The sequence below is a fragment of the Argiope bruennichi genome, chromosome 11 (assembly GCF_947563725.1).
Source record: "Argiope bruennichi chromosome 11, qqArgBrue1.1, whole genome shotgun sequence".
Taxonomy (NCBI): domain Eukaryota; kingdom Metazoa; phylum Arthropoda; class Arachnida; order Araneae; family Araneidae; genus Argiope; species Argiope bruennichi.
In genome coordinates, this window is record NC_079161.1 from 2,736,070 (window position 1) to 2,756,959 (window position 20,890).

General features: G+C 28.6%; 1 protein-coding gene across 50 annotated transcripts in view; it reads left to right on the forward strand.

Moving 5' to 3' along the window:
• Positions 1 to 11,377, forward strand: part of LOC129957578 (uncharacterized PE-PGRS family protein PE_PGRS54-like) — a 173,601-nt gene extending 162,224 nt beyond the window's left edge. For all 50 annotated transcript variants that reach the window (XM_056069967.1, XM_056069946.1, XM_056069970.1 and 47 more), the window contains 5 exons: positions 3,557 to 3,598; positions 5,453 to 5,476; positions 8,375 to 8,399; positions 10,221 to 10,237; positions 11,266 to 11,377. In XM_056069967.1, coding sequence (XP_055925942.1) covers positions 3,557 to 3,598; positions 5,453 to 5,476; positions 8,375 to 8,394 — 86 coding nt within the window. In that variant the 3' untranslated portion in view covers positions 8,395 to 8,399; positions 10,221 to 10,237; positions 11,266 to 11,377. The remainder of the gene's footprint in view (positions 1 to 3,556; positions 3,599 to 5,452; positions 5,477 to 8,374; positions 8,400 to 10,220; positions 10,238 to 11,265) is intronic.
• The last annotated feature ends 9,513 nt before the right edge of the window (positions 11,378 to 20,890 follow it).

The window sequence follows — 20,890 nt, forward strand, 5'->3', positions numbered from 1 at the left end:
GGGAATGTTTGGATTAAGTATCAGTTAAAGAACTAAGAAGAAAAACTTAATGAAAATATTTGTCTAAATGTATAATCCAAATTATATATCGCCTTGAGAGATGGGCTCCCTGCTTCGTTGAAATGAGCGTTCATTATTGGTTGGTATATTCCTGAGAGGCAAGTCTGCTGACCGTTATTCAGACTCCACTTTGTCGAAATGAAATTTTCTTAGTTGTAAAATAAATAAAACATTTTAAGAATTTTAGTCATTTCAAAAATATTTCGGAAATCGTTGTTAAAAGTACATGAAGCTTGCCTCTTTAAGTACTCTTTTATTTATTTCGTTTTGTTCCTTTCTTATAAAAATGTAAACTTTTCACTCCTTAACGTGCCAGAGCTTCAGAGCTTTTATTCTTATGCACTCTTCTTGATATTTCACACTCTCCGCTCATCTAATAAAATTTTTATTCCATACACAGAGCGCAGTCAATGAAATTTTCTCTTCCTAATTTCGTTTCAAAAATTCGTAATCTTTGTAATTGTACAATAATTCATGAATGGAAGGACATAAAGTAAAAAAATAGGCTCAATAGTTTAATACGTCTATTAGGTGCTCAAAAATAATTTATTAAAAGCATTGTTTGCGTCCTGAAATGATTCAAAGATAAAAAGCTAGTTGAAATCAACCAAAAGCTAATTTCCTATGATATTATAATAATTAAATTATTTATTCCTTATAGAAAGTAGAAACAAACAATGCGAATCTTATAACTAATTCTAATTTAAATCACGTTTTCCCTTTTTTATTAAGGTATTTGAAATCAATCAACAAAAGTTGCAACTTCAGTCATTAAAAAACGTGAAAAGTTTATTCAAGATTTAAGTTTTCAGAATATTCCACACTTTTAATCAATGTCTAATAAAATTTCATTTTGATCAATTTATTTTTCTCAATATTAATTTGAATTTTACATTTAGATACAGCTCTTGCTTTTATCAAAATATTAAATCTGATAATTATTGTCGAGTAAATGCAGTTTAAGCCGAAATTTGACTCTTAAATTGCTTCCACTCTGTTTATACTGCATCCAGAACACTGCCATTGGGAATTGTTGCCAGGGCTATACAAATGACGGGAAAATTTCATGAATTATTGGATTTGCCTGCGAATGGTAATGCAGGCATTCAAAAAAATGAACAGGAAATTGTTGAATGCATCATCGAGTAATTCAGTCAGTTTCGAGAAAATTTCGAATTCCAGCACGAATAGCTATTTATTTTTAGTATCTAATGATAATTTCGCTAAAATGTATCGCCTGCATTCATTTGACAAAAATAACTAATTATAGTTTATTCAGTGACATATATTTTTTAAAACTCACAAATGAATTTGGTTAACGAAAATCTTTGAGAAAAATCACATGTTACTTATCCGCAATCCGTCACAGATTTCATAATATTGCACACAATCCCGGAAGGTATGTATCCATTTACAATTGCAAATTATTGAAATTAGCTGCTTCTGAATTGGTAAGTTTTAGTGATGACTCACGTGAACAACGAAATAGACGAAGTGGTATCGATAGATCAAAGCAGGTTGCATCAAAGGACGGTAAGTAGAAACGAGTTGTTTCTTCCATTATCCGCAGTACATGATGCATAAAATAGTACACTCGTGATTCGAAAGCATTGTTTTAGTTATCTTTCTGATTTCATTGCAACCGATTCAAATATTACAGCCTCATGCAATGATTGATTATTACAAGAAGTGTTTTGTAAAACTCAATTTCGTAATTCTTAAATCATATTCCACAAGCATGGCGTCTTTAAGAATTGCTTTAGAGCAACTGAACAATCATCGCTTACAATAATAAATTTGGACCTTACTTGATGTTTATAATTTTCGATATAAAATTTTATTCTAATGTTAGACTGAAACATAATTCATAATAATTGTTCTGGCAATTGGAGAATTACTTTTTTAGGCTCAGCCTCATCCATACGTACCTCAAATACATCCGCTTCATGTGCATATGACGAAAAAAATTAAGGCAATATGGGTTATTCTTTCAAGCTTGTAAAGATGAAATTTTGTGAACGATTTTTCATTTTTGCACTATTCTGAGTTCTTGCTTATTTTAGAAAACAATACACTATACTTCTATGCTTTCAGCAGTTCATTGTAAAATGTTCTTCAATGCCGGTGGCGCCACTCTAAACTAATTTGAATTTAAATTTCGCAATATTTCTAATATTGAATTATGAATCTAAAGTCTAAAAAAACATAATTCAAATGAAATTTTTTTTTATATCTAAAAACAAATAAAAGTTTGGTAGCCGATTTAGCAAGTATAAAAATTTTTTCACGTTTAGCGAACAGTTAAGCAATAGATAATGAGCAAAACCACTTTCCGCAATAACTCACATGACATTCCGTTCATGTAGGTATTTGAAATTTTATCTTTGCGCAATGAAAATTATTCGATTGAGTTACTTTCCGAAATTATTACAATTATTTTTAAGCTTTTTAAAGTTAAAAAAATATTTTAAAATTATATTAACTTCATTGCCATAATTTTTCAATAACGGACAGTCCTTTGAATTTTTTTTTAACATTATTTCAATGAAAATCGAATTAACTGACTTGATAAATGAATGAAATTAAACTTATATTCTCCATTGTTAAAGGTATGATTAACTAAAATGTATTCTTTTGGTAGATTAATTCCAAAGTAAATTTTCGCTGACCAGCGGTTTAATGTTACACATTTATTAAAATGTAGTTTTTGTAGTTTTAAAGGATATTTAATATTTTTCTTGAATTGTTGATGAACATTCTAAAATTGTGTCCTTAGTTTTTTTCAAAATATATTATTCTATTTTTCAATATGCTTGGGTACAGGTTGCAATTTTTCTCGTTTGCTCATTTTTTGCTGTTAAACTTATGCATGCGTTGAAATTTTGTTCAAAATACTTAAAATAACTTATTTCGGAAGCAAATATAAAAAGAAGTTGCTCCTTCCCAATTTCCTATTTCAATAAATTCTTCTTTTATGCTTTTATTATATAATAACACGTCAGGTTTTAAATATATATCCAGCCAAGTGAATACTTTCATAGCCATCAAAATCAAAATTTCGGTGAATATGCTAATCGCCAAAAGTGAGTCATTGCGAGCTCAAAACAAAGGTAAATTATATAAAAGTGATATTATATGTAAAAAGATTCTTAATGATAATAGATTATAATGCTAATATTATATAAAGATATATAATATTAACATTAATAAGATGGTATTTGTTTAGTGAAATATAAGCTAGAAACAAATCAATAGCCACCGAATGAAATAAAGCTTGGTTTTCTTATCCCAGTTTGAAGGCTCGTTAAATGTTCGCCAAAAATGACGTGCTGTTCGAATACTTCCAGGATACTGTGAATCCCTTTGAGGTCGCTGAAAAAAAATAGAAGAGTGTGTCTCTCAATGAGGGACTGATGGGTTATTTTTCTCATGTGTTCGCCTTTCAGTATTAAAGTGTTTGTTATTAATCTCTTATGTATATATGAATGTATTTTAGGTTCCGGATCGGGTGCAAATGCTTCAAGTACAACAGCATCAGGTGTGTATTGCTAGGCATTTAACTACAGTTTTGCTTCATTTTCTATGGTTGACATATTATAAAATGTTGATATTTAAAAATGTTGCTATTGGGGAAATATAATAAAGTAGTAACAGCCTGCATTGATTAGTTGGTTCATCTGTTGTTTAAATAGTATTAGTTTAGTTAATGAAATTCGAGGATTTTTAATAAATTGGGCTATTTAAAATCACAATTTGGCACAAAAGACTGAGCTCATTCATTAGCTAAGCTTGAACAGAGGCGAAAAAAAATTAGAATAATGGGTCCAATTTGAGATTGCGTCAAATTAATTAGTTTGCGATGACAATAATGAGAGGCGTTATGATAGGAAGCAGGAAATCAGGGAAGCGTTAAGGAGCAGGAAAGCGTTAAGGACTAAGTACCATGAACTTATATGTAAGATATAATCTATCTGCCATTATTTCTTATCTTATATATAAGATAAAAATAGCTGAATGACATACAATTATTGAGGTGAGTCGAGGTATTGAAACGTATTGTGGAAAGCTACAAACGGTTTGAATATTTTCTTTGAGCGAGTTGGCAAAAGGTTACACTTGAGATAAGAGAACACGGTTATAAAAGATTCTAATAAATTATATAGTTCTAATAAAGTGCTTGAAGTATATAGTTCATTTGTTAACAGAATTTAGCTGCATTAAAAAAGAAGTTTTTGAAATCGCTTTATCACAAATAAAGAATTTTACGTCATTGGTGACAAAAGTGTTTAACAGGCGTTACACGCAAGAAAATGTTAAAAGTACGTTATTTAACATTTTAATATATAAAAATTAAACAGATCATATATTTAAAATAAGTTTTCGATTTGAAACAATTCAGGTCCATTAACATTTTCACGACATAAAATCAATTTTCTGTAGCTGAACATTTGTAGCTGAAGTTACTATTATATTATTATGTTGATAAAATATTTTACTAGACTTCTTTTAGCTTCCGATTTTACTAGAATGAATTTAATATACTCTATTTATTTAACATGAAATCAATAATCATATATTTACCTGTTCCAATTCAATTATTTAAATGTCCAAATAGGGTTTTTCAAAATTTACTCGCTTTTAATAATCCCTCAATAGTTGTTTCATTATACTGTAAATATGTCATTTGCCATAATTTTATTATTTTCATAAATTATTCAAAAAATTTACATCCTGCAAAATTTCTCTTAACGATTCACGCCAGTATCCGGACCACTTATCTAACTGGATGATCCATTTTTTTATTATTCATTAATTATAGTAGAGAAAGGGCCATCTATATTTAAATGGACAGCGCGGTCCATTTAGATGACATGCAGGAGTACAAACGAGTCGGATGGCAATCAACATATCAAGAATATAACAGGGCACATTTTGTTCATATTAGAATCACCCTCCGTCAGATATAAAAAAAACCTGTTTACTGAAATAAATTCTTGTATTTCCAATATTTAATATGCAAGTTTAAAAGAAGTTTTTTTACACTTCGGTTTTGAACATTCCAAGTTAAACCTGAAAAGGCGATGTTTTCTAGTTCCGAAGACTCATCCCATGACTCCATTGATAGTTTATAATTGCATTTCAAAGCTAATCTTTCAAATGACTGAAAAATCTTCAAGCACGTTCATATTTAAAACGCTAAGTGTTAATGATTTCATTCGATCCATAAATATTCTAGTTTTATTTAAATGAATAGTTTTTTCCATTTTTATTGCAAAAAGTATTAATATCATTAGTATTTTATTAATATAATTAATTACTAGTTTTTATATTGCTAAAAGTTTTACGGAAAAAGAGCAACATTCGTTTTAGGAATCAATTTGTATCATTTCAGGAACTGACAGCGGATCTGGTGGATGTAAGAAAATTTTTTATTACTTTTACAGATGTACAATGCTTATATGTATATAAATCAAGAGAGTTTTAATTATTCAAATCCGAATATAAGTAACTTAAAGTTTTGAAAAATATCTCTTCGAATGCATATATTAAGCGAGGCATAAAAAGAAATTGTATAACATTTTTCATTCATTCAAAAGTTTTTTCGTCATATTGCTAAAGTTTGGTATTTGCATAGTAATGAAGATGAAGCATAACGATGAAAGTGCTCGCTTGGAACCCTTCATCACATTTCTTTCCCATGTCCTTTCCAATGAAATATTTGCCTGCAAAGAACAAAAAGTGCTTTAAATTCAAAATTTTAGGCTAATTAAAACTCAAATATGAATGTCTACTATGTAAGATGTTGATATGGAGACTTAAGTAAGGAAAAAATGACACATAAAACTCCTTTTTTGGATTTGGTATAAACTGTTAAGATTTTAACTTTCTATAAATATTAATTTTAATTATGAATTATTAAATTTCTTTCTTCATTTTAAAATGCGATAATTATGTTTGTTCAAACTATTAGAAAAACTTTTCCACGTCTCTAGTTTAGTACTACGTGTGCCATGAGAGAATTCTTAATAAGACAGTAGTAATAAGAATATTTTAACGATATAATCTAACCGATAAATGTTTGTTGCGATATTAACCTCTTGTTGGCAGACAAATTCTTGAATTCGCTTCTTTCAGTGCAGCTTGATACTAAAGTTAACCGGAATGAATCATCCAACTTACTGCCGTAAACTGGCTTGCTAGAAGATAAGAAGGGAAGTGTAGCTGGAAGTAACAACCCTTGTGAAGCACTCGCTCTATATCATAAAAAATGCCTATTTTAAACATTTTTTTTTTTTTGCATTATAAATTTGGTGCAACATTAATTAAGTTACATCTTTACATTTTTGTTCATAAATAAAAATTTTGTATATAAATGATACAGTTTTGTATCATTGTAGTGTTATAAATCAAAATTATAGAAGACGGCTTGAAATCAGATATTTAAAAAATGGATGGCACAACAGAGGAGCCAGAAGAAACACTTTCGTCTACTGCTTAATCGTCAATCGCAATTAGCATTTTCCAATGTGAACCGCTTGACCGAATACTTCAGGATTCTATTGTTTTTTTCTGTCGAAAAATAAATAATTCGAAAATACTCTTATTATGCATGCAAAATAAGCATTACTCTTTCAAACTAGATCGCTGTTCAAAGAGTCAAAAATTTTTACTGCTTCTTTTGCAGCAACATCCCACCCCAAATGTATAAGGTAAACATTTTGCAATACACGACAAGATCTGGCTTGCTTATTGACAGTTCAGGTCAATAAATGTGTTTCCAAAAATGTAAGAGGAATTTCAGCAAGATTGCATTTCATCTGCTATGGTCCAGAGTACCTGCCGAAAATTATCGGCAAACGCGGTCATTGTCTTTGATTGCGTCATTTTATATGTGATATCTCTTGCATGCTTAAGAAATTCAACTCTTCCGAAAATCTCTGCCTCTGTCATGAGATACACGAGTGCTTTCAAACTACAATAAAAGACTGTTGCCAACAAATAATAGATATCCTGTGGTTACAATCCCCAAAACAATTCTTGCTTTATCTGTTCAGCTTGGATTGCTTGCGCGAGAGGAGCAAATAGGGTCTGCCAAAGTTTCTCTTCTTCTACCCAAGATCTTCAGCAAAAATGGGAAAAAATGTGATCACGTTCATCATGATTTTTTTTTGTACGAATCCTTAAATGAGGTCAATACATGTGCTGTTTCGTCACCTCTTCGCACTCGTGTCAGAATATACCGCGAGTTTCGGCTATGTCCGAAACCCACGAAAGATTTATTTTCATTCCGACATGGAAAGAATCAAATACCAGGTATATCGGTGTTATTTAGCGCATGATGCTGCAAAAGCGAGCATCGGCCCATCCCTAGATTAGAAAGACAAGCTAAAAAAATTAATATTTCCTTAAAAATGAAAAATATTTCCTTCTTATTTTCTACCATGAATAGCCAGAGCTCTTTGAATTTATCAGGAAAAAAAATCCATTGGAAACAGCAAATCAATATTTCTATCATTCTTATTTTAAATTATAAATATTTCAGTCATTACCTCAACAAATTCAAAAGAGAAATGAGACCAAAATTTCGGATGTAGAATTTATTTTGGTTCTTTAAAACGTTTTAGAAAAGTCGATTAGATTTTCAAAAAAAAATTTAATTAGCGACTTTAAACTGGACGTTCAAAACACTTTTCATTAAAACGATAATTCTTCAATCTAACCCTTCAAGCACTGACTATAAAAAAACAATATAAAATAAAACAACTCTTCTAAATTAGGTTTCAAAATGCAGATTTGGAGTTGTATTGAGTGGCCACGAAGATGCTGAATTTCGTAGCTGTTAGCATGAAATTATAATTTTTGGAGCTTATTACATTAAACATTTTCAACGAATTAATTCAGAAACTGCAAAATACTAGATGCAAAGATTTCCTAACTCATATTGCATTTGAGTCTTTCAGTATTTAGCGTGGTACAATTTCTATTTCCTATTTATATCTTGATTCTGAATTCAAGACAATTTTTATTAGAATTTATGAAAGCTTCCTGACTAAATTATGATTTTTTTTTCATTTTATCTAAACTTTTGAAATCTATTATAGTGGTTCTTAGAAATAATTAAAACTAGTTATTTTTAGAAAAATAAACTTAAAGTTTTCTTGCTTTAAATGAATGAGAATATCGTATTAATTAAACATATAAATGTTTTGTAGAAATTTTAATCTATTTGTTGAAGTACACATTTTTCAGATGAAAGATTGAAATCGTAATGAATTAATTTGTAACAACATGCAATATTTCTTTTCTTTTTCAGTTTTGCTTGGAATACTCTAAACTAAGTGAGTAGAGCATCTCCTCTTCCGATAATTTATGATTTTATACGTTTAATTCGATGAGATGAAACGGGACTCGCTTCCCCTGCACTTCATCTCGAGCTTAGCAATTGCTGTAATGTATAAATATCTTATGAATTCTTCATACAAATGCACGCAAGAAATCATTAATTTAAAATGAAACTCAAAAAGCGTTTTCTTACATTCTTAAATTTAAATTTACATTTTTCTAATGTGTTAAAAAATATAGTATTCGAAATCGTGGTAAATTCTGAACCCTAAGATTTAAAAAAAATGAATAAGATTTAAAAATATTTATTCCTAAAGGAGAACGTTAATGAACGGAATCATGCATGAATGACTCGCTTACTGAAGTGGTTTTAATCTAATTAAAATACCATAGAAAAGAATATCATAAAAAGCAGCATTATACAAACTTACAAGTAATAATTTTATGTAAAAATACACTACAATATATAAATACAAAATGTCTTTACTAACCTGCAGTAGGGTTACAAAAGTTTATATATCTCGGTGCAAGATCCTTTGACTGCGGGAAATATGTCATTACAAACATCTGAGGGGTCATGCTTCAAACTGGGTAGAAAAGCTTGTGCTGTACTTTATATTTTGTAAATCAGTGCAAAACATCTAATTAGCATGGTGTTCCACTTAGTCCCACAACAACAACAAAAAATGAATCTAAAAGAGTCAACTCCATGGTACAATAACGCTTTTAGTTCAACATTGGTTTTATTATTGTTGGATATGATAATTTAGTTTAAAATTTCTAGTGTGTTCAATCTAACAATATTGCATTCCTTCATTATTTAAAGATGGGTCATTATAATAGCTTACTTATTCGAGCTACTGGAAACATCCAAATTTATGTCAGTTGGATTTTAATCTTGTAAACATATACATCATTTTTTAATGAAAAACATTAGGAAATAAGCCGGGTCGATCAAACTTTGAAATTTAATGTGATTGGAGTCATTATGGAAAATCCTTACAATTTAGGGAAAAATGGTTATTGCAAGGTATCTTGAGTGCTAAGAGAATAAGATTAGAAACGAGATTTCCTGCCAATATAAACAATATTTTGCATTGTCTAAAATGTTTTGGAAAATACTTCTCATTTGAAATCTAATAACCTATTTAACTCTTTTTTTTAAATGCTTGCCATTTTTGGCGTTGCAATGAATTAAATTTATTTCCAAATGGGTAATATAAATTTAATTAAATTTGCTTAAAAGAAATGAAACTTGATATTTCAATAAATGATAAATTACTATTTTTTATGATTTAATCCTATCGGAAGGAGATAATCAAGCGATAACCTATTTAAAAATGATGAATTCTTCTTCTTCAGCTCCTACACGTAAAGCCAAAGTAACAAACAACATTATATTCGAAAATACGTTTTTGTATTTTATTTTTATTACTTTCAAAATAAATAATTTTTTTACATTTGATTTTCGCTGTATAGGATTTTTATTAGCCTGATCCATTTTAAAAACAATTTCATGAAGAAGGTGAACATATATGGAAAAAAATGTACAATATTCTTAGATTTCAATTGAACAATTATCCAGTGCATTGAAGCCTTCGATTTTTTTTTTACAATGTCATATTAATAAAATCTACGAAAAAAATTCTTCAATGAACGAATTTTATGGCTAATGGCTAAATATTTCTTTCATCGGAAATCGCATTTTAAATATTCAGTTGTAAGAAAGGTGTTTAGAAATAATTTGTAGCTAAATCATTTTAAATGATGCTTTTTAATTTCGAAAAATATTTGACATTTTTGTTTTTAAATTTTAGGTAATCTGAGGATATTGGTAAGTTTCAGGCTCATTTTTAATGTCGATTCACGACTGGAAACAGGAAAATCCTCCCCCTGTTGCATGTTGCGTCATATTGACAATGAAAACCGTTTGAGTCTCACACCAACAACAGGAAGGATCGTTGAACGTTATTCCTAAATCTTTTTAAAATGTCGAAACTTTAGGAGAAAAAGGCCAGTCAAATAAAATTGTATCACCATAAAACCTTTCCGATTTGGTGGTTTTAAAACAAGATTTCGGTCATTTTTCCAAAATCATGACAAAAAGTGCTTTCCATTATGGTTCATTCTTAGTCAATATTCTATAAAACTTCCAAAGTGTATTTTCCCAGATTCGAGTATCTTTTGCAAAATTTAATAATCTCTTCTGCAGTTCCTTCGGTAGAACTCCCTCGCGGGGATGCAGAATTTTTTTTCGATAATTAATGAAGATTAAATCCTAATCAGCCAGATATTTTTATAAAACTTTTTGCATAATTTATTTCAAATACCCAGATGAGTGCAAGAAACAATCCATAAAATATTTAAAATTTGCATATGGTTAAATATGTAATTTGTTTCACAAATTTCAATGTTTTTCAATCCTTGCGGTAGTTACAATACCTTAGAAATACTTCCAAGATGCATTCACCTAAATTTGATAAGACCCCAAATGTAGCCAATTTACAAGATTACAACTGTGACCCATGGAAACTGAACAATTTTACTCGCATGGAGTTCGTTTGTCGTAGTTTTCCAAGATGGCACGGTTCGGCCAGAAGTTTAATTATTGGCTGACTTTTCACAGATTCGATAACGAAATTGCATTGTAATCGTTTGTTTAACAATTATTGTAATTAGAGGAGGGTTCATAATTAAAATAAACCATTTGTAGTTATGTAATATATATATATATATATATATATATATATATATATATATATATATATATATATATATATATATCATATGCATAAAAGATAGGTATAAAATAGGTAAATCTTTCAATACACTGTTAATAATTATATGTTTCTTTTGTTATAGGAATTCCACCAAATCCAGTGTGCGTGTTTTAGACTTGCAGCAGCATCTTTCAAAATGCATTTGAGACTGTTAAGATTTACTTATGAATTTGAAATAAATATTATTAGCATCATTTGTTTATTCATTGCATTGTTAAATGATTTTCTATGAAATATATTTATACAAACAGTTCCATCGTCATTTTGCATCAATGCTAAATATGCATGTTGTAGCATATCAGAAATAACTATAAAGCTGAAAGCTTAATGATTCTACTTTTGTAAATATAAAGCATATGAATACAGAAACATTTTTAAAGAGTATTTCACTCAAGAGTAGAAAGACAAGGAACTCAAATTTTCTCATAAAAATCTCTGACTTCACTCCGCTACTCGTTAATATGTTTGCCAATTTTATTAATTAGTCTGCAATTATGGTACAACGTTGGTATAAAGTTGAAAAAATATAAAGTAAATAGAAAATTATAATATGCATTGAATTGCAAGCCTCAGATTAAAAGCTTCGTGAAATTCAAACTCTTTTTTCTGTAGTAAAAGAGAATATTTTTTCGCTTCTGATATTTTGGGATGGAGAGAAATGCACAGCCATAAAACGATGAAATAAGTGCAACTTGAAAATAAAGTTACAAGGAACGTAAGAAAAATTCCTACTATTAAGTCTTTGGATTCACATGCTATGGAAGCGTTTTTACGCATGTACAGATTTCTGAATTGGAATTTTGTAAGAGGCATTTTATCTATTGAAATAAGAGCAAATTTCAAAATTTCTCTTCTAATGTTAAACCTATATCAAAAGTTATTCCCGGAAACCAAGTTTCGTTAGTTTAGGCTCATTCGTTTCGAAATTAAGAGCTCACGAAATTCTGATTTTAAAATATAAAAAAATAAATTTTGAATTTTTATTCATATCGTATTGACTTACAAAGTCATTGACTTCAACTCTGATTTGCTACGAAAGTATAAGACATTCTTCACATTTTGCATGCCTATTTGTAATGGGAAAGTAATTTTATTATGTGAAAAAAATTGAGTTTAAAAGTTATTAAATTGGAATGCACTGACAATTTGACTTAAATTTTGTTGGGAATATGAAAATTACAACTCATTCATACAAATCATTTTCCGGTTACATTAAGTTTTCTGTATTAGTCTTAAAACGATATATTTAGAAGAGCATTCATAAATGACGAAATATTGTCAGCTTTTTATTTGACACTGAAATGATGATGATCATGCATTCCTTGAAACAAATATTGTTTTCCGCATTGTTAAAATATCAAAATATATTTAAACATTTCGTCAGCGGCCAAAAAATATGAAAATAAAGATTCTTTTCTTTTTTCATTGTCATAATATTTTATTCACAGTCGCTATTTTTAAATGTGGAAGATAGTTTCTGTCCTTGTAAAAAGTTATAATTTTTACTCGTCTGCTCATGTAATGTCATTTAAAGAATATAACATATTTCAGGAAAATGGGAATTTTATTTCATAATAAATATTTTGTAGCATTTTGATTCACAAATATTCTGACAAATAATTAACCGCTTAACTGTTTTGCCCGAGTTCCATACGTACATCTATTTATCGAATTTTGAGAGTTATAAGCAAAAAATTAAACCATTCATAACGATTATAATTCAATATTAAAATTACTTTGAATACATAGATAAGTCAAGTATTCAGTGGATTTCCATTTGAATCAAAATAAAAAAATATTCCCAAAATAGAAGGTGTCATCTTATTAGATGGTAAAGAAAATAAAATAGTTAAGGAGTTGATAATTAGTGGATAATAAACTCCATATTTTGTAACAAGAAGAAAACAAGTTATGTTTGTTTAACTTCATTGATGTTTGATCAATGTACAATATTTCTAACCCTAATTTCAAATTTCATTAGATTAAACTGCCATAATTATATCATTCTATTACTGCACATAATCATAATCGGAATTTAAAAAAATTCAGGCATCAAAAATTTTTTTATTAAGACTTTAATATTGATATTTTGTATTTATAACTGTAATAATATATTATTAGCAGCTTTAATTTTTTTATTGATTTTAGTAATCCATTTGATATAGTTGATTGATAAATACTGAATGTTTGATACTGGTGATTGATAAATACTGAATGTTTCAGTATTTATCAACCAACTATTCAGTATTCAGTATCAACTATTTGCATAAATTGACTTTTCTCTGCTCAAGTAAATATGTTATAATATGAATTTTTTTATTATTCAGCAGTCCACTTCTTAAAGACATCTGAAGAAATAATTATTCTTATAATTATCCATATATAATATATATTATTCGTATAATTACATATAATTATCCTTTTAATTATATATATAATTCTTATCACCGTACCTTTTTCCAAATTTTCATTCACATAAGAAGCAACAAGATATATGATGAATTATAGTTAAATAATTGCATTAATAATGGAAATTAAAAATATGAATGAATATTATTTTATGTATGTATATCTATATCACATTATCCTAGATACTTTACTTCATATAATGAAATTTATGGAAAACAGAACGCATTTTCTAAGAATACTTAGTTGAATGTAAAGCATTGACGGAAACATATCTACATTTATCAGTGAAGGACATATACTGCATTTTGTATGCTTGTAAAATAAAGTAATATACCATTTCGTGTCTATTTATGAGTAGTAAATCGTGATGATACTATGTACTGGTAACGGAATACAGGAATAAAGGACAAAAGAATGCAAAACAGTTATTTTTTCTTTATGAATCGGTAGGATATTAATTTTAACACTAAAATTGACATTTGTTTTAAAAATATATTTCATTTTACATCTTTTGCTCATACAACAAAATTTTCCATTTTAGTGCTTTCAGCATAATGGAGAATCAGGTTTAGAAACACTTTAAACAAAACTTTCAGTGAATTTCTGGAACATTTCTTAGCAGAAAATAATCAGAATTTTTTTTCAAAAATTTTCTCTATGAATATTTTGTCATGAATTAAATAACAATCGATTTTAACATGCAGATTGTATCTTTGCAAATGCTATTCAAGCGCACAAAAATGAAAATGCTACTCTCGACGCATAGAGAATATTAAAATCTTAGGCATCTAAATATGGAAACAACTTCTTAAAAAGAAATGTCAAATATCTTCTGATATAATCAAGATTTATTTAACAAAAGTTGAATTCCGTGTATTATTTCAATGGAAAATGTATTCATGATATCGTAAAAGGGTGTTGCCGTTGAAAATTTCAAAGTTTGTACAATTTTATATATGTAGACAACCCTTATAAAAGTTTTAAGCACGGCATGTTTTAGTATCATCACTACTGTTAAAATGGTACTTTCAGCTTTGCTGTAAGATGATCGATTGCAAAATAAATCTGGTGATTCTATTTCTTTCAGCGACTGGACATTCATTTATCAGCTATTTTTAAAAATAAAGAAACAAAATAAAAAAATACCCAAGAAGCGTCTTTACATTAAAGATCAAAATTCCAAAATATGAAATCTATACAGAATTGGATGAAAGAAAATGTATCTACACAGAAATTCGAAGGTTATCCAATTCAGGTTCCATCGCATCGCATTGCTGAAACATTCACGCCCAGAAACATTGAATAAGGTTTGATGAAATATATAATAAAATAACATTTCAAGCATAATGTCTCTCTTTTATATTAATCAACTCAATACTGCACTGTTATGCATAAATAATCCTTAACGGTTTTAATATCGGAGCCTGTTTTACAAAACATTTTATTGCATTCTCCCCCTCAAATTGCAATTGTTTTTGTAAGAAATGTTAAATTTGTTGGTTTTATAATAATCATAGTTTAATAAATATATTTCTGTTTCTTCACATCTTAATTGTGTTTAATAAACATCATTTGAGCATCGAATGAATGCAACTGTACTTACAATTTTCAATCAAAGTCAGAAACAAATAATAATCTATAATTATCTGAAATGTGTTATGAATTCATTTTAGAATTAAACAGAAATTTGTATCAAAACAAACAAAAAAAATAATTCTATCAATTAGAGATTTAAAAAATTAAAAGATTATTAAATAACAAAATGCAGATATTGTTTAACAAATAATGGATATTTGCCCGAAGACAACAATCTTAATTTAAATTATCTAAATTAACGATTTTAATAATCAAAGCTATATGAAATCCAATTCTTTCAATCGTTTACGATACATTTTCAATCACCACTGAAACATGATAATACATTCACATACTATAACTGAATATCTGTATAGTAATTAAACTGTAACAATCTTTCCGGATGTATCGCCTTTCATGTCTCAATCATTGGATGACCATTCATTTCTCTTAAAATACTGGAGAAATTTCAACTAAGTTTGAAAGCTTGTGCAAGACAAGAGAATAATATTGTAAACTTTACAAAACTCAAATTTAATTAAATGTCCAATGAATTAAAAATGGAACGAAACTTCGACGTTTCAACACAAAAATTTCAGAGCAAATTAAATATCTTACAAAAGATTGTTTTTTAACTATCTTAAAATTCAAGCGAATACTTGCTGAATGATAGCCATTTGATTTTCAAGTCATTTCCCCGTTGAGTAAAATAAATAAAGTGAAACGAAATCTGAGACTGGGAACAGATGATTTGGTTGTAAGCAAATGTATCGACACTGATCGAATTACTTTTGGATCGCGCATCTAATTAATCCCGCTAAATAGTTTTTATTTTACAGACATTTGATTTATTCGTCATTGTCGATGGTGCTAAAGGTTCATTAAAAGCGATTTTTATATTTGTCATTTAAGTTTCAAATTTAACTTCAATTTACGCAGAATAAAAATCAAAATTGTATGTGAACATGAACAATGCTAAATCTTCATTGTTGAAATATTTGAAAAGCAGTTAAAGAGGAAAGTGCGATCGGGATTCATCGTGATATGAAATAGATTAAATTAAAGAATAATGTAAAAAAAAAATATTGTAAATATATAGGTATGTAGGAAATAAAATCCGTCCACATAAAATCGGAAAAGTTTGATAGATAGCCATTAAGATTATCCAAAAAGAAGATTTGGTGACTGATTTTCTATAAAATAACCGATTGTTTTTAGAAAACTGTCCGGAAAGGAATAAAAGCACTGAAACAATCAATCACCAATTGGTGGGCGAAGCGTAACTAATAAAACACGTTACCTTCAAATAACTTACCAACTTATTAATGCCCCCTAGTGGCCGAAATATTGATTAATATTAAACCTAAAATAAATGTTAAGTAACTGGATATTAAAAAGATATGCCAGTTAAAAAGTTAATGATTTTTTCACATAAATTTTCCCTTTGAATAAAAAGTTATTACAAACCACGAAATAATGTTACAATTTCTTATCAAATACAAGGAATCTTCCCTCAAGACAAGCTTTGCCTGTGACTTATATAACTATCAGCATCCCTAAAAGCCAATTACCTATGGCAAGATCTAGATTATCACGTTCAATTTGTGCCATCAGTAATTATCAATTAAACGAACATTTTTCAGTTATTATAAACAAATCAAATTATAGCACTTACCATCAGCTTTGTTTATTTCAGATCGCCGATTCCCTTGCTTCGCAATGAGATGAAACGTAGAGTCTGGAATAGGAAATGGAAATATAGTCATGTTGTCCATCGGTATCCGACGAACTCTGTCACCTTGATAGAAAGTTTACAATTGTAAAAAAGTCGAGTTTATGTTTATTATTTTTTTAGAAGACGTTTTACGGCAAAGTATTATTAATTATATAATAGCGGATTTCAAAGTCCAAATAATCAATAGAACGTATTCAGGACAGAATATTTTAAGGAAAAGCATTTTGAGATTGAAAAGTATTTGTGCAGGTATGGAAGGAGATTAGCACCACCGCAGGAAGTTTCTTTCAAACCATCGCTTGAGCAAAAACATCTCATAGAAACAGCATTCACATTGTTCGCTTTATATATATTTTTTTCAAAAGTGTGTCATTATAAAGAGTTCAAATTTTGATTTGTTTGAGGTCATTAAGAATTCAGTTTCAACGATATTAGTAAGTAAGCTCTGCGTAAATAGCATGAACAGTTTTTCTTTAAAAATAAATATGTGCATTTTTTTAGCTATATGCTATTTGATAAGTGCTGAACAAGCAAGAAAAGAAAAGAAATTATCAAGTGTTCAGTTCACTGTACTTATAAAGAGTTAGAAAATTTATTGAAACAATGGCTATTATCTCCTGATTCCAAATGCAAAGAGCGAGTAAATTCAGAAACATAAAAAAGCGAGTTACAGATGCATAGAATGCTTTCAAACCGTAGGCAGTAGCTTCCCTTCTTCTGTATTTCTTTTCGAAAACAAATCCAATGTATTTTTCATCAATATATATTTTTTAAATGATATAATGTCTTTCCACTGTTTAGTCTTCAACTGCAAAGTAAATTATGATAATGGTCTAAAAGTGTCCATTTTTAAATTTCCCGAGGTCAAAAAGTTAAAAGCACAATGGACTCACAAGCCCCTTCGTAAGGATTTCGCCCCAAGAATAAGCACAGCTATTCAGTAACTTTCTCAAAAGATAATATTCAGATAATTTTCGATTCGAATTTATACTTAAATGTATAAATACTCTATATTTTTAGCTTTCAATAGTGAAGAGTGTTATCAATAACAGTTTGAACTGCTTCTTTCGTTATCTCTTTGTTTCGAATCTTCCAGCAGCAAAACCATGTTTCAGCTTAAATTCATAGAATTTGTTTATAATTTATTAATAAATTGAAAGATTGATTCGATAATAATCTTGCACATAGCTGCAGACAAAACATGCTTAGCAACAATATAACGCCTTCCTAAAGTATCATTATAGTTATGTTTCAATATTTTATTTTCTTGTTACAAGTTAATTTTATATATTTAATAATGAAGGTTTCTATATAGTTTAAATAATGATTTAAATTTTAATTAATCTTCAACTCACTGTCCTATTATTTTAAATGCAATTATTAAATCAGCTGTATAACCAAATAATAAATATATGTACAAACATAACAAATGCAACATCTGAATTCATAAATGTTGAAAACATACATAAAAGAAAATAACATTGTAATGCAATCATTTTTTAATTCGTAGGCAATTATCTATATCTTAAAAATAATTATATTATATAATTTTATCGTTGGTTAATTCTAATTTATCTTCTACATTTTCACAAGTCTGTGGACTGCATTTTAAAGAGGAAGGCTTAATAAGAAATATGGAACATTTTCATGAAGAAAGTGGTTGCATTCTGAAAGCTCCTCTTAAATATCCAAGTCTGAAACTTGATGCTGTCCAGTTTCTTTTCAAGATTATCTTTAGCCTACTTTATCCCCAGCAAGAGAAATTCTTGAGGATAAAAAAAAATGAGATTAGAATCAGCTATTAGAAAAGGTATCTCTGAAAGCGAAATCAGCAAAAACAGCTATGATAAAAAAAGTGAGCTTTAAATCCATTCCAGAGCTCACCAACTGCCTTAAATATCAAAATTTAAATTCCTTTTGGTCCATCATTGGAAAAAGGATAAAATAATTATTTGTAATATTTCTGATGAAATTCCAAAAGTGATATATTCTTTACTTGCAAAATCTGATTTGAAGTCTGAAGTTTATTTTTAAAAAAACAATAAGTCTACATTTCCTTCAGCTATTAATAACATAAATGATTTATGTGAAGTACTAAATGAATTAGAATCCTTCGCAAATATCAATGATAATAAGGATGATAATATTCACTCTCTTATCACTGAATGGCTCACCAAATTAAAAACTTTTGAAATTGTAAAAAAATATAAATACAATTGATTTTCTCATTGAGCAGGCTGAAAAATTTAATTTTTCTAAATAACTCAGATACTCCCCTGAATGGATTGTTTTTTTTCAGACTTTTAAATTCTATCCCTCCGCATTGTTACGAATTTTTACGAAATTCTGAAAATTTAATTCTTCCCCACCCCTAAACTCTTAGAAAAATGTGTTCTATCTTAAATGTAATTCCGAAATATGAGCAGACTACTTCACACTTTTTAAGTTATACACGTCAAAAAGTTTCTTGTTTATCTGAGAAGGAAAAAACAGCTATTTTAATGGTTGATGAAATCCACTTGCAAAGTCACTTTGATTATGTTGGTGGAACGATAACAGGCATGGCTTTTAATAAATCTGAGGCAGCCACGGGTGCTTTTGTATTCATGGTTCGATCCTTGCTTTCCCCTTATAAGGATGCTGTATATATACTTCGAGTTAAAACTTTAATTTCTGAAGATTTACATGCAATTATTAAAAAAATTATAATGGGTCTTGAACTATCACTTACAAATTTATAGATGTAGTTACGGATAATAATTCGATCAACAGTAAAGCTATGTCATTTTTTTCAACATCACCAAAAATAAGTATTATGATTCTAAAAGACCTTTATATTTTCTAATTGATACTGTGCACCTGCTAAAATGCATTCGGAATAACTGTTAAACCAGAAACATCCTGGAAGTTACATGTATTATCCAGATTTCAATTCAGCCCAACCGTTTAAAACTGCTTGCTTTTCCTCATTAAAAGCAGTACGTAAAGCTGAAAGTGGAGAACTTGTAAAGTATGCATATGGTCTTACACTGAAAGCTTTATGTCTTTCTAGTATTGAAAGACAAAATGTCAAATTGGTATTACAAGTATTTAATCCCTTACTTGTAGAGAGTTTGTTAGTACTTGGGGGAGGGGGGGGGAATAACATTGAACATTTTAAAGAAACTTCGGAATATATTCAAATTATTTGTAATTGGTGGTCTATTGTAAATGTAAAAACTGTTTAAAAAGGTTTACATAGAAAAGATAAATTTCAAGAACCATTAAAAACTGATACTACAGATGTAAAATATAAGTTTTTAAATCAATTCTTAAAATGACTTGATGGTTGGGGACTCATGAATTGCACAACAGGAGCACTAACAAATAAACTCATGTAGCTTTAAAAAATTGCACAAAGGCACTATTAGAAATTGCCATATATTGTTTTGAAGAATTAAAGTTTGATTATTTTCTTCCAAGTAAAATTCAAACTTATGCATTGGAAGCTAGATTCCGAAAATATCGCCAATTATCTGGATCGCTTTACCACGTATCAATTAGGCAAACTTTTGCAAATGAACATAAGACTTGAAAGCATTCTTCCTCTTACGATGGAATCAAATAAATTGGGTGAAGTCAAATTGAGTACTTTCAATGATAAAAATAATTGGAAACAAATGGAACAAAATGAAAGCAGTGAATTTAATGAAAATGTTTCTGTAAACTATGATGACATAATTGCTTCTAAGCCCCAAATATCTATTATAACATACATTGCAGGTTATTCTTGTCATATAACTCTCAAAAGAATGAATTGTCAATGTTGTTAAATTTTCCTTGTGACTGATGAAACATTGAATACAGATGCATCTAATGAATGGATTGCTAAATTTGACAAAGGAGGTTTAAAATACCTTCACTCTAATATTGTATGTATAGCTATGTATAGTTATATTATAATTAAAAAATATCTCTCTATAGAGTTTGAGAAAAAATTTCTGTATGT